The sequence below is a fragment of the Ostrinia nubilalis genome, chromosome 24 (genome assembly GCF_963855985.1).
Source record: "Ostrinia nubilalis chromosome 24, ilOstNubi1.1, whole genome shotgun sequence".
Lineage (NCBI taxonomy): Eukaryota > Metazoa > Arthropoda > Insecta > Lepidoptera > Crambidae > Ostrinia > Ostrinia nubilalis.
Window position 1 is genome coordinate 11,779,026 of NC_087111.1, and position 14,748 is coordinate 11,793,773.

Genomic DNA, 14,748 nt, shown 5'->3' on the forward strand with positions numbered 1-14,748 from the left:
ACTGTGTTGCCATTACTCGTCTTCAATTTCTGCTCAAATATTCGAAGTCATCTAAAAATGTATGACATCACCCATAAATAAATCATTCGGTTTATTGTGGGTTCATCAATATTTAAAGAAGTTGTACTTATTTACTCTCTAACAAAAATGCCTAGTCTGATGCGTAAAATTTCAGGATAAGGAAAATTCAAAAGTAAAATCCTTATAAAATTTTATTTAAATATTTGAGTACCATACTTTTAAGCTTGAAGTTATACATAATTTGTCAACTGCGATCTAGTTCTTCAGCGCTTACGACAATTAATTTTGAAGATACAATACAAACTATCCGATAGCTACACAATACAAGAGATAATAGTAATCTACGAATGTCCAAAAGTTCATATCCACCTAATTACACACACAAACCACACACTCGCGTACAATTTTGATTTTTAGCCGAATATTTATGTCCATTTTACTTCTAATGAGATAAACTCATTAGAAGGTCATACATCATTTCTTTGCCAACTGATCACTTTGGGGTTGAGCGCCATAATACTGCCACAACTCTATTGCTTTATTTGCAATAACTTCTTCAAATTGTTCCGGAATCTAAAACAAGGTTATAAATTAATTATAAAACTACCATTATGTCTCAATTATTTTATATGGCAACATTTTTTTTTAGTTTTCGTACAGATTTCGCAATGGACCGCAAGCATTTTAGCCATTCTCAGGAAATTATTTTTATTTACCTACAAAAACGTTTACGTACCTCGGAAACACATTTTAGCACTTCATCTGCAGTTTTGGTCTTTAAAATGTTACGGCGCAACGTAATAACCAGCATAACGGCTGCAAATGCTAGAATTTTTGGAGCGCCACTGCATATTTTGTCCCAAATCCTGCAAAGGAGAAAAGTAGGCATAATAAAAATATTGCATTCAGTATTCTTATATAGCCTGACCAGGAACATAAAAACCCTCGCCATGTTGCGGAAAACTAATGGTACTAATTTCTTTTAATGGCAACAGTAACTAAAAACTTCATTGACATGTCACCTTGCATGTCAGTCTATTGCTGTCAAAGTGTAAACAAACTTTATTTTAAATGTGCGCAATTGATTTTGTGAATGAAATTGCTAAAATCTTTTTATAGTCGTGAAAGAAAAGTGGTTCACAATGTGTTAAAGTATTTGTCAAAGAGAAATACCAAGGGTTCGGACAATATTTTCATTGAATAATGTTTCCAATAAAGGTTGTCAAATTGACTGACATGTTTATCGTATAGTACAGTCCACTATGAAAATTAGCTGTGGTTTGTTTCAACTACCTATTTTAAAGTTTTTTGTTGATGAATAATAAAATAAATCCTACTAGTTCGATTCATGGTTTCATTTAATTTATTTAAACCAGGTTACCTATAATAATATTTTTTCGTTAATTTATGAAAATATCAAATTAGCCCGTAATCCAGAATCCTGATACATAAAGTTAGCCTATTAATTTAACACAGGTACGACTGTACTCAGTGTTGCACTATCAAATGCAATTGAAGCGCCTCTATGCCAGGGTTTTTATGTTCCTGGTCAGGCTATAAAGTAGGTACCTACATTTTTAATGCTACTTTACTTACTTGGTAAGAGAAGCATCTTCAAGGATTCCAGCAAAGCAGCAGTTGAACCACTTTGTTAGGGGTAGAGCTTCCAATGCATTCACCTCCAATAGATGGCTGTAAATTCAAAAATTTATGTTAAGTGATTCAATAAAGAGCATAATTTTTTTTTTTTTAGATTACTAATAAATTCTAAGAAACAAAATGTTTGTCTAATCTAGTAGTGTTAGGCATTAAGTAACTAGCAGTTGCAGTTTCGTTGCAGTTGCGTTTCACCGTCTGTTCTAGTCCTTAGTCTCCAGTATCAGCTAAGTCTTTTTATAATAGTGTAAAACTGTAAATTATTACTTTCTTTCTATTTCATTGATCAGTTTTACACAACAACATCTACTACCTTCACAAAGAGTTATGGAACTGTGTATTACTAGAAAAGGTAGAAATAGAAGATGTTTGTAAACCTATTTATATCAACTTTTGAAACCTTTTCTAAAGCCCGGTCCGTGAGCACGTAGAATTTTGTCCAATGATCCCAAGCTACCCATCCTTTAGGCACGCGCGTAATTATATTGCTGTCGCGACTGTGCGACGGGCGCCCGCAGTGAGTGTGCGAGCGCGACAGCAACATGGGTGGGTAGCTTGGGGTCATTGGACAAAATTCTACGTGCTCACAGACCAGACTATAGTTTAATTTCATACTTATAAAGCTCCCCGTCTTCCTTTTCCAGCATAGTCTGGAAGGCCTCCTTGAGTTTGGGCAGGTCCTTCTGCATCTGCTTGACCACCTCCGTGAGGCTCTTGGCCAGCCAGTAGATATCTACCTCGTCGTCATATAGCTCTAGGAGCGTGGTCACTATTGGCATGAATGTGTCACCTGACTGGAAGAGAAATTAGTAATTACAAATATACCAGTCACACCATAAAAGTTCGTTCATTTGTTGCAGACAAATGACTGCTAGACAAAGACAATTATTATGAAACCAAAACAAAGTAAATAATCTAAAATAAGGAATATTACAAAAATAATACTTTTAAATCTACATCATCTATCTAGGCATGCAACTTTCTATTTAACATTAAGAGTTTGAATTTTGTTTATATCACATTTTGGCAGGAATTTTTTGGAAAAAATATTAAATCTGATTAGATATTTGATACTTACAGAAAAGTTAGTCTCTCTAAAGATAGGAGGTTTCCGTTCTTCGTTTTCCAGCAGCCACATCTCCATCAAGATCTTGCTCCTCGGAGCCTTCATATCGCACAACTCTAGCATTTCAACGGCATACAGCAAGTCGTTGTACTGGTCTGTACGCTGCTCCATTACGAATTGGTGAGAGTCCGTGTATACAGGTAATATGTCTAGCAAATAGATATAACGTAATGCAAGGATAAATGTGTAAAGATTCAATGGTAGTTATGCATGTTTATCCACTTTAGTGCACCAAAATTGTAAATTATGTTGGGTAAAAAAAATCAATAATGTCAACAATTTCATCAAATATCAAACTGTATCATTAGTTAGGACGCTAGAATGGAAACATGACAGTAAAGCTCTGAAAAACAAACAAAGTTAAGGTATTCAGCTAAACATTTTTTTTCAATTGGAATCCTATTGGTTTCAGAAAACTTACCCAAAAGTACCTTCCACACAAGATTCCTGTATGCAGCAGGCACTGTGAACCTTAGACAGAACTGTTTCAGCTTCATTTTATCCCATGGTTTCTCCTTCAAGAGAATTTCAAGCGATTTCTTTTCTTCTACACCCCGGCATCCAACTTTTTCGTAGTAAGACGATCGAAAGTTCCGTTCGTCCGTCATTTTTGTGTCGCGAAAGTTGTTATTTTACCATTTAATATCTTCAGTGGAATCAAAATCGTAGGAGTATTGTTTTAAATCCCAATTTCTACGAAAATCAATAAAAAAACACTTGTGTTTTGTTGATTGCTTTGCCGAATGCCGTCCTTTTCTTATTTTTTTGACATTGACAATTTGATTGACATGAATCACGTTTCTTTTTATGTTTTTGATGATGATCAAATAAATTAAATTATTTTAATGAATTAATGTAAAACTATGCGCTTTATTGTGGTTTAAAATGTAAGTATAGTGGGTACAAAAGCAGAGTTCATAGTACTCCTACGTACAACGGAATTTATGGCGCTATTTTTGAATTTTATTTTCAAACTTCGATCCAACTGTCTTATCGTTTCCATGGAAATGTTATTGTCGTGGAAACTTGGATGTTTTACGTCAGTAGAATAATAATATTTATTTTACGATCATTACATAAAAGCAGTTTTAGCCATGGATATTCCTGACTCTTCGGGATCGGTGGATCCTGCGTATATTGAGAAAAAGCGTGAAGAACTTAAGATATTCTTTCAAGATGCAAAGTTTCCCCAGGATGTGATCGACAAAGTGATAGAAAATGAGTTGAAACCTCTCAAGGAGCATCAGAATCGTCCTTACATAGCTGCATCATGCCCAGGTGAAGTAAAATCCGAATACGAAGTTATGACCGGCCAGCCTTTTACCACCATTGAAGACTGCAATAAGCCTTTGACCGTTGAAGAAATAAAAGAGAAACTAAAAGGTAACCCTATTATAGCTGAGAAGGCTCGCCAGATTCAAATTGTAACTGGGTCAGACGAAACTAAAAATGTAACAGTACCCATAGACCAAATAAACATAGCATCTTATGCAGACATGAGAAGCGAAATAGACTCAGCTGGTGGTGATACAGAGAAAGTTAACAAATTACATTACAAAAACATGCATGCTCTTATGAGTTCTGTGGCAGAGTACCAAACTAGGCCAGCTGCAAACCTATTCGAGAAAGAGGAAGAAGAAAGCGACGATAACGAGAGTGATGAAAGAGATTTGGAGGCAATAGAAAAAGTAGTCAGTCAATATACTGAAAAATCCTATGAAACTAGATTTCAAGAGACAAAGGACATGCTGTTAAAATTAGCTGATGCGTATGAAACTTCTGACAAATCATCCGATTCTAAAGCTACAGTCAAAGCTGAAATCCAGCCCGATCCCGTTTTGAAGGAATCGTCAGTACAGTTTATAAAAGGAGAAATAAGAAAGTCTTCGTTTGACGAAGTCAGGGATAACTATGCTATCAACGAATCTATGAACATTTCCTTGAAAGATAATCCAGTATCTCCTGATCTTAGTGGAAAAACTAAAAACGAACCAAAACCCATAAAGAAGAAGGAAGAAGAAGTTATCAACGTTGAAGAAGTGTTCCCTAAAAGTATGGAAGTCAAGCTGAAAGAGACTGAAAAGGCTTTACGTGATATTAACTCTGTGCTTGAAACACCTAACAACGATTCTACACAAACCAATCCTAACGAACAAAATAACGGAAAAGATGAATCAGCTCAAGAGCCAGCTGAAGTTCCAGCTCGTCAAAAGTTTGACGAAAGAATGGAACAAACTTTACAAAACGCTTTGGAAGATATATTCGAAGTCAGCCGCAATGAAAATGAAGACAACAAAGAAATGGAATTCAAAGAAATGAAAAACCTTGCACGTAACATTGTAGAAGGCGCCGAAAATTTAAGCACCTTGATACGAGAAGACATAACTAATAAATTAAATAGCATGAATGAGCTACTAAATGATGTGAATGAAGCGTTAGAAAATTCTAGGAAATCTAACATTGCTTATCAAAAGCTTAAAGAAGAAACAGATTGTAGGCGAAAAGAAAGAGCTATAGAAAATAGTTCCAAAAACGAAGAAACAGATATTAAAGAAGACAATGATAATGACGAAGGAAAGGAAAGCATAAGCAAAGTTACTGACAATGACATAGATGACATAAATTCAGCAATCAAAAAGTTGAACGCTGAAATCAAATGCCATGAGGCTAGAATCGATACATGCAAAGCCAATTATGAACTTAGAAACAAAGAATGCACAGTATTCATTAAAGAAGTTGATGACATATTGCAAAAATCGCATGGTATTTTACATCCTATGAAAGAGACAAACGAACAATTGAAAAGTGTTGCGGAAGATCTTAAAGAAATTGATTCGAAAGAAAATGTTGCGAAAGAGACAGTTGTAAAAGATCAAGAAAAGAAGGGAGATGGAAAAAAAGAACGCAAGGAATTATGGGATGTCGAATTTACCTATAATGACGAAAGGAATAAAAGACTTGCAGAGTTCAAGGTGCAAGAGTTAGAACGAAAGAAGCGAATCAATGATCTTCTTTACGACATAAAAGACAAAATGAAGGATAACAAAGATGTTTTAAGATTAGCAAATAACTTGCTTAGAAGAGAAGAGAGTAGGAAGAAGCCTCTTCTAGACTGTGATAAGAATGTCACTGTTATTGAAGTGGACGACAAAGCTCAGGGCGATCATGCACGAAGCGATGAAGAGCCCAAAGAACCTAGTGAAGTTACTCCATCAGATGGCGAGCAAAAAGGTATGTTTTTGTTTCCGTAATTTCAAACATTGACAAGCCGTAGGTAAGTAATTTAGTAGACCCATGGCTTACATAGTACATTAAGTTGATAAAGTTTGTAATTTACTTTAAAGTATGAAAACTTTAAGGTAATTCAGTAACAGAATCACCGTTAGAGAAGAAGAAGCGAGAAGAGCAGAAAGCAAAAGAAGAAGCTGAAGAGAAGGAGAGACAGAGACAGAAGGAGTACCAGCTGCAACTGGAGAAGGACTTGGAGGAGATGAACAAAGGGCCTCGGATGACGAAGGAGTTCATCAAGAACCACTGCCGGCAGCATAAGCTTTACTGCACGCCATATCTGAATGATATACTGTACTTGCATTTTAAGGTACCTAGTATTTTATTATTGACTTGGGTAGTTACGACGACCTAAGTAGGTTCATGGTACAGATCCCTATTATTCATTCATTCAATTTCACTATGTGTTTTCAACATCAACATGGAAATCATTGGGGGAGGCCTATGTTCAGCAGTGCTCGTCCTTTGGCTGAAATGATGATGATGTTGGTGTTTTCACGATACTAACTAAACGTAAGGATGAGTAACCCAAAGTGTAATTTTTCAGGGTTTCGCTAAAATCGAGAATCTGGAAGAATACACAGGTCTGAAATGCATTTTCCTGGAGAACAACGGCATACAGAGAATCGAGGGTTTGGACACATTGGCCCAGTTAAAATGCCTTTACTTGCATTATAATGTTGTCCGTAAGATCGAAAACCTCCACGGATGTCCACTGCTGGACACTTTGAATTTGGACCACAATTTTGTCACAAAGATTGAGAATTTGGAGGTCGTTCCGGCACTGCACACTCTGAGCATCGCTCATAACATGCTGACTACTATTGGTAGGTTTAATGTCTTATTTCTCAAAAATACATGACTTCATCATTGTTTTGCAATTTGTTATTGGTCAAGTTTTCCTCATTTACTTACCTAAAGAAAACTTAAACATACCTTTCTTTCAGATGATTTAGCCCATTTGAAGTTGTGCAGAAATCTCTCCGTTCTCGACCTCTCGTACAACAGGCTGGAAGACCCTCTTATAGTAGATGTGTTGGCTGATATGGTGGTCTTGAAAGGTATCTTTGGACATTTCTAAATCTATATTGATTACCTACCTTTAGTTAAGAAGTTAAAACTTATCGTCGATGTCGTTTTTAAACAGTACTGGTTCTTACTGGCAACCCGGTCATTCGCAACATCCCAGCGTACCGCAAAACTCTCACTCTACGTCTAAAGGTATAACTTGCAGTTTGTCTGTATTGACTGTGAATACTAGTTAGATTTTATGTAAAAACTTTTTGGTTGTTCTATAAAGGACCTGTTAAATCTGGACAACCGGCCAGTGTTTCCAAGAGACCGCGCCTGTGCTGAGGCTTGGCAGCGAGGCGGAGTGGAAGAGGAAATAGCTGAGAGACGAAGGTCTGTAACTTCTCAAAAGGTAGATACAGCCGTTGTAGAGATTAAAAATACTGAATACCATAAATAAATTAATTTGTGATAACACTCAAATCAAAATCAAACGTTTTAATTTCCAGATGGATCGCAAAAGACCAGGAAAAGGTTATGCAGAGTGTGCGGTACTTGATCAAAATGAGGGATGAGAATAAAGCTAAGAGAGAAGCTAGGGAAAAAGAAGAGAGAGAAAAATTGGGCCTGCCACCAAAGGTATAGGTTTTTTTAAGTTACAAAATATTGCGACTAATCGTGCCAACCGCACTGCGTCTTCATTTACAGACAGACTGAATTTTTAAATTAAATTCCAGGCAGAGATTACAGAAGACGAAACAACACCAGAAGATACATCCAAAGTAAACCTAAAAGCTATAGAAGGACCATCTACTCTTCTAGAAAAGTACGGTCCTGAAGAAGTAAAAACTAAAGGAGGCATAGCTGAGGATATGCTGTCAGGTTCTGAAGCGGGGGATTCTACTAGTGAAGATAGCACTGATTCTGATAGCGATGTGGACAATAAGGAAGAAGGTTTTGTATAAAATAACTACAGTAGGTATTTACCATCTTAATCAACATAATGGACAAATAATTAATTTCAGAGCCTTCAACAAGCAAAATTGAGTGGTCACACTTAAATCCTGGGAAACGTCTCGTTCAAGAGATCAAGGTAGAGGATCCACCACTAAATCCAGCGCCAATCAATGACTACTGGTATGGATACAGAGGCGATCTGAAGCCTAAACCACAGACTGACAGGTAAGCGAAGCAGAAGACAAAAAATCATTTTAAAGATTACATTTAGCATTTTGAAATAATTTTCTGTTAAAGCTTGGTTTAAGAATAATTTTTCTTTCAGCAAATTCGTGAATGATTTCCATGCTCTTGATAATTTGTTATTTAATCAAACACCACATGTAGAGAGAAAAAGAGTTTCTCAGATTCTTGCAGGTATGTTTCAAATATTTACTCGGTTATGAATTTCTGTAATATTTAATATAATTGTTTTCATAAATGAATTAAATCAACAGAATCGAGAAAAGCAGGTGCAAAAGCAAAAATTACAGAAGTCGTCGAAGAAAAAGACAACGAATTACAAGAAGAAGCAAAGCCGAAACCGTTGATTGAAATCGTTGAAACTCAAGATAAAAAACCAATGATAGAAGAAGTTGAACCCAAACCTGAAGAAACTGGTGATGTTATAGTAAGCACGGGTATTGAAAAAGACGGTGATCTTATAATCGATCATGATAAGAAGCTAATAACTAATCCGCTCAAGGAAAATGAACCTGTAAATAATGCTGATGATAAACCAATGGACGCAACAGAAGAAACAAAGCCAAGTAAGAAAGCTTTAAAGAACATATCAATTGAAGAAATACCTAAAATTGAAACTTCTACTGTCCCTGTAACGGAAATCCCATTGGATAATGATAGTCAGACTAAAGACGAAGTAAAAGAAAAGGATAAGGGAAATGAAGGCTCGCAAGATAACAAAGAAGAAAAACATGAAATTAGTAATGTTGATACAAAATCTGAAGAACGAAGACGTAGTGGTATGTAATATCGAGTTACTTTTAATCGAACCTAAACAACTCGTCATTGCGGAAAAGTCTTATCCCTAGCTTATAAAAAAGTTTTCCGTCACCTTGGCCGTGTTATTTAGCTAGCTTGACTCTATTATGAATTTGTGTGGCTTTGAATTTCATAGTAATCATAGTATTTCTTTCTGGGACCAGTCCAAAACAGCGACGGCGATGGAGTGGCCCTCATCAACTACATGCACCGCATGAACACCGATGAGGGAGACGACGAGGACTTGGAACCCAGTGCTGAAGACTTGGAGATCTTCGCCGAGCTCGACCGAGAGCAGGAAGAGCGGCAGGCCAGGATCGACAGGGGGGAGCCGGCTGTGGATCCTATGGTACGTTTTCACCATCAGGTCCATTAACCTCTACTGTACGATAGGCTCTGTCTTAGCAGAGGCTAATGGAGGACTCACTCCCCATGCCAGCTAGCCAGACGGGCTCGGAGGCCTGGTTGATATTTTCGCGGAATATCACAAACTTTTAATAAGATAAAAAAAAATCAAAGTCGATGCTGATTAAGTTCCTTATAGCTTATTTAAACTACAACTTTTAGTTTTACAGGTATTTGATATTTAATACTATTTTCAGAAACTCTACGATAAGAAGACAATGGATGCATTCTATAAAGCAGAAGAGCGTGTGCCCGCGCATGCAGTGAAGGATAAGATCATGTACACCACGTACAAACACGACAACGCGTTCGACAGGATCGCTCTGAGCCAGCTCACCGCTGGGGACAGACCAGGTACTTCACTTTATCACACAGATTTTAGGAATGTGAAAAATTACCTTTCAGGAGAGTAAACTGAGCAGGTAGTAGTGGACCGACGATCAGGTGAAGAATGTTGCGGAAGTATCAGAAAATACGGGCAGCGTAGAACCGGGCTTTGTGGAAATCCTTGAGGGAGGTCTTTGTCCAGTAGTGGACGTCATTTCACTCGAACGAACGAACGAACGAAACTGAGTAGGTGTGTACCTTTAAACAGTCTCCCTAAATAGAGGCCTAGTTATGTACTTACTATCTATTACGAAATAGAAGTTGTTCCACCCTTTACACCAAGAGGTTGTAAAGGCTAACCTATCGACTGCAAAATTAATTTAATTTTGATCTTACCTATTCCAGATGAAAAGAAAGTGAAGCTCACATACGTCCCTGGAGCGGTTCTGTACGAGTATCTTGACCAGAAACCCTGCACCGAACTGGACTACGAGATTGGTGAAGAGAAAGTGGATTCAGGACGTACGTATTTTGCTCATTAGAAAATACACCGGACTGTTAGTTTTCCTCTAGAGTATGAAAGTGTCACTCTTGTCATTATTGGTACTGGTATCTCATTCGTTATCATTAATTTCCATTACGTCTTTAATGCGAGTGGCACTTGTTGATATAATCTTGATTTTTGAATAGACAGTATCTTTGTATTTTCTTGCTCCAGCTTCATCGGGAGAAACAGAGTCCATACACGTACTCAGTGACACTGACACCAATTCTGAAGATGAAGCCCTAGAACTTAAACCAAAGCCAAGCACATCCAAATCTAATAGACCATCCACTGCAGCTGTTAGAAACACTGACAACAGCCAAGCTAAAACTGAAGATAAAAAATCACCCAGAGATGATACAGATAGGGGAAATCACACTTCTGCTAAATCTGGAAGATTCGTTCCCACTGGTAGCAGTCAGAGCACTCCTGGTAAGAGGGAGAAAGGTGAAGACTTCAAGGCAAAGAAAAGAGATGGTGACTTCAAAAACGATCCCGAAGATAGAGGTCCTGATGCAGGAATTAAAGAAGATAATGAAAATGAAAAATTGAATTCTGAAAAGCGTTAGTATTTTGAAAATTAAGTGGCAGAGTTTTGTTACCTAGAAAAAAGTAATTAGTCGACCTACAGACGTAGGTAGGACGTAAATGTTACCATTTAAATTTTGGTGCAAAAATATTCCATTTTACTTACATAACATTATTCATTCGACACACCCATTAATCCAAACCTCATTATGAAAACATGCATTAATTTGTCCATTACAAATGGCAATTTTTAAGAATGTGTCTTCTTCATAACATTTTCGATCACTAACAATTTGATGATTTTGCAGAAGATGCTCCAAAGACTGAAGCTCTGTCGTCTTCGTACGAGACGATGCTGAACGTGGACCGCGAGGAGGCGAAGCAGTCCATCATCAACACCATCAACTCTTACGAGGATGAGAGGTTCCCTTCGCAAGGTAACGTTAACGTTTTAGGCATGTTTTACGCTTTTGTGATTCAACCGCCTCTGTGGTCTAGTGTAAGACCACTTCCGACGGAGAGGTCCCGGGTTCGGGCAGATTTTTCTGTTCGGTTTGGCTAGCTACCACCATCTTACCTAAGTCTGTCGCCATAACAACAATGTTGTGTTCCGGTAGTTAGAGGTAAGATAGTCAGTTCCTCCGTGGTTGAGGATTCCGGGTGAAGCTCGCTTCCACCTCCGGCTTGATCGTCACTTATTATCAGGTGAGATACAGGCCAAGAGCTTCCTCGTTGTGGATAAAGAAAAAAAATATTTCGGGAAGTAAACTGTAGTTAATAAAGGGATGCGATGTAGTATTTAAAAGTATCTACTTACCTATACTTTATTAGACTCTTGTGGTATATACCGTTTTTTTCATCCACTATTCTGCAGCAATTAAGATCATTTCCTTAACTTCTTATTATAGCTATTTAGATAGTGTATTTTTCGTCTCGTCTCGTCTCAGCCAAATGACGTCCACTGCTGGACAAAAGCATCCCCTAAGGTTTTCCACAATGAACGGTCCTGCGCTGCCTGTATCCAGGCTCTTCCCGCGACCTTTACCAGATCGTAGTGTATTTTTAATCCAATAAAATGATGATGATGATGACATTCTTCTCCCAGGTGTAGACCGCTCGGACATGGTGTCGGATGCTCGCATCGAGCAGTCAGTCGCCTCTGAGATCCTGGACAGAACCCTGCAGTACGAGGAGCGTTCCTACTTCCAGCAATACGACGTGCTGACCAGCCAGGCCGGGAATATCGATAACAAGACCAACGCCATCATCGAGCAGATTTCAGACCAGTTTGATAACGAGTATTCTGTAAGTAGTCGTTAGCATCCGTTCAATACATAATTTAATCCATGTCTCACGGCTATGGGTCTTTGCGCTGTACTTCGCTCCCTACAAACTTTCTCTTACCTATTCCTTCTCATTGTTAATTCTCCCTCTTCTGAGGTTTTACACTGCAAATATTCTTCTAATAGTGGTTTCTACTTCTCCCAGTTGCCCGAAGTGTCTCGCATCCTCGAAGTCCACATGGACGCGGCAGAACAAAGATGGCGGGCGGGGGAGTTCCTGCACTACATCGCCGTCAGTCCAGCAGAGTCAGTCGCCGACCCAGACGACACAGAAGTGACTCTGGTCCCCAGTCACGATACATCTCTAGAGGATACGTTGACAGACGAAAACGTCAACCGAATGGAAGCCATCACAGAGTGCAACGACTCAGGAATCGGAAATGACAAGTCTATTGTTGGAGATGATGACGAAAATAGTACTAATACTGATGGAAGAGCTAATGATTTTCCAAATAATGACAGCGGAGTTTCTGATACTGACAGAACTGATAATAATGGCACTCTATCAAGCGATGAAAGGAATGAAAGGGATAATGATTCTTCGACAAATATATCAAGTTACAACAAAACCGACGAAGACAAAGATGTAGCTGAAGACAGTTCAGTAGCTGACGACTCCAAAATCGACGATTACCAATCAGTTCTCGACGAAAGTGATATTGCTAACGATAAAGTGAACGATGTTTCGACGGAATGCGAGGAAATGTTTGAAGATTGCGAAGAAATGGGCGATTCGAACGATGGAAAAGACGAATTCGATCTGATAAGCGAGAATTACTCTCTAGAAATGAAGCTAGCTCTAGGGATTCATAAGGATTTGTAGGTTATTTATTAGAAGTCAACTGATGATCTCACAATTAAGATTTCGATCGAATCTCACAAAATACCGTCTTTATCGCCCTTATTCCTCACGAAATAAGATCCAATTTAATACTGTCACAGAATAGCACTATCTCAAGAAGTATTGATTACAATTTTGTTTTTTTTATTGCTATTTTGTCTGTATGAGAGGAAGAGGGAAGAGTGATTTTATTGCGATTAACTTTTCTTTTTAATATTAGATTGTATTGTATTTATTATGTACTTTTATTTTAATTTGTTGTACCTACTAGATAATGAAAGGCAATATGTATAACAAATTATAATTATATTTTCATATACTTAATACATTAACTTATTGCACTTATTTTTAAATATAACGACTCATTAAACTTTTATATAAAAATATTTCATTCTGTTTAATTTTTACTACCAAGAAATGATAAATTACATAATAGATACACGATACATTTTCACTTTTACACATACATGAATAAATACATAACAAATCGAAACCTTATTGGCACATTAAGTTACTATTTAACACTTTAGCTGCCAGGATAACTAACTCAAGAAAATTATGGCAGCTAAAGTGCTAAAATCTACTAAAATAATGGGATATACATAAAAATATGAGTCAATTAAATAAATAGTTTGAATAAAATGCATTACATAATGTATGTAAAAAAACTAATGGTTCTAAAATAAAATGTTATTCATAAAATGAATTTTTGTGATGTAGGTCACTTGTCATAACAAGGACAATCCTGGAATATTGTGATATTCCAAAAATAAAGAAATACATTAGAGATCATACCACAATGAACAATTTAATAAGTTACCAGTACTATTTATTATTGCTGTTTTGTTTGCAGTCTTTTCTATTCCACAGAAATACTCTAACCTGCAACTTTGACTGAATTATTACTACTATAAGTAGCTTAGAAACAAAAGTCAGTCAAAACATTAATTTATCAATAAAGTCAGTCTGCATTTGATTCATTTTATAACTATCCCAAAAACAAACAAAAACATGTTGTAACAATCCGATTTTGAAAAGAAAAAATAATTTGATCCTTTAAACATTACAAAAAGTAAAGCCCAACTCAAAACTTACCTTGAATCCATGAAAATATAACCCTCTTTTTAAAAAAAAATTAAGGCTGAATTGCACCAACTTATTTTAACCGTGACTATAACGATAACCGGTTTTTTGTAGTCTGACAGACTTTTGACGTTTGTTAAAGTTAAAGTAAGATGGTCCAACCCAGGAAACCCAGCCTAATTTTAAAAGCCTTAATAAAAATTTTATCCCAATATTGTCAAACCCTACGCGTGCAAGTGGGCCTAAAGATACGATATGTACAACGTTATTGCGTTGTCAATTTTAAAGCAAATAGCATACCTCTAATTCGAGGTTTAGAATAGCAATAAAACTTGCAGAAGTTGATTTCTTGTTGTTGAAGCTATTTACCACTGTGTAAATAGCTGTGACAAGTCAACTTCTGCAAGTTTTAGCGCTAGTCTACACCTCGCTTAAAATAATCTAACCGTTATCTGTCCAGCCGGATCGACTGTCAACGAGTACATAAACCATTCTAAAACAATGATAGATTAATTTTCAATAAATATACTTCTAGAAAAATATATACAAATTAAATCTAAGTATTCGCTTACTTTTA

At 36.9% G+C, this 14,748-nt stretch overlaps 2 protein-coding genes across 2 annotated transcripts; one reads left to right on the top strand and one right to left on the bottom strand.

The window, feature by feature from the left end:
- Nucleotides 1–194: 194 nt before the first annotated feature.
- Nucleotides 195–3,569, bottom strand: LOC135083898 (TBC1 domain family member 7). Its single transcript, XM_063978653.1, has 6 exons — nucleotides 3,225–3,569; nucleotides 2,756–2,952; nucleotides 2,293–2,471; nucleotides 1,618–1,713; nucleotides 758–887; nucleotides 195–594 (listed from the first exon to the last, which is right to left on the bottom strand). The coding sequence occupies exons 1-6, from the start codon at nucleotides 3,409–3,411 to the stop codon at nucleotides 496–498; spliced, it is 888 nt and encodes a 295-aa protein (XP_063834723.1). The 5' UTR covers nucleotides 3,412–3,569; the 3' UTR covers nucleotides 195–495.
- Nucleotides 3,570–8,681: 5,112 nt separating this feature from the next.
- Nucleotides 8,682–13,070, top strand: LOC135083674 (dentin sialophosphoprotein-like). The gene is made up of 8 exons (XM_063978384.1): nucleotides 8,682–9,081; nucleotides 9,265–9,449; nucleotides 9,703–9,859; nucleotides 10,238–10,354; nucleotides 10,551–10,940; nucleotides 11,213–11,341; nucleotides 12,010–12,209; nucleotides 12,393–13,070. The coding sequence occupies exons 1-8, from the start codon at nucleotides 8,682–8,684 to the stop codon at nucleotides 13,068–13,070; spliced, it is 2,256 nt and encodes a 751-aa protein (XP_063834454.1).
- The last annotated feature ends 1,678 nt before the right edge of the window (nucleotides 13,071–14,748 follow it).

Coding starts and splice junctions, on each gene's coding strand:
- LOC135083898 (XM_063978653.1), bottom strand. CDS start 3,411: ATGACGGACGAACGGAACTTTCGATCGTCTTACTACGAAAAAGTTGGA. Junction 2,472..2,755: donor TTAGAGAGACTAACTTTTCT/GTAAGTATCAAA, acceptor TTTCTCTTCCAG/TCAGGTGACACATTCATGCC. Junction 1,714..2,292: donor GAAGACGGGGAGCTTTATAA/GTATGAAATTAA, acceptor TTGAATTTACAG/CCATCTATTGGAGGTGAATG.
- LOC135083674 (XM_063978384.1), top strand. CDS start 8,682: ATGATAGAAGAAGTTGAACCCAAACCTGAAGAAACTGGTGATGTTATA. Junction 9,450..9,702: donor AGCCGGCTGTGGATCCTATG/GTACGTTTTCAC, acceptor TACTATTTTCAG/AAACTCTACGATAAGAAGAC. Junction 10,941..11,212: donor AAAATTGAATTCTGAAAAGC/GTTAGTATTTTG, acceptor ATGATTTTGCAG/AAGATGCTCCAAAGACTGAA.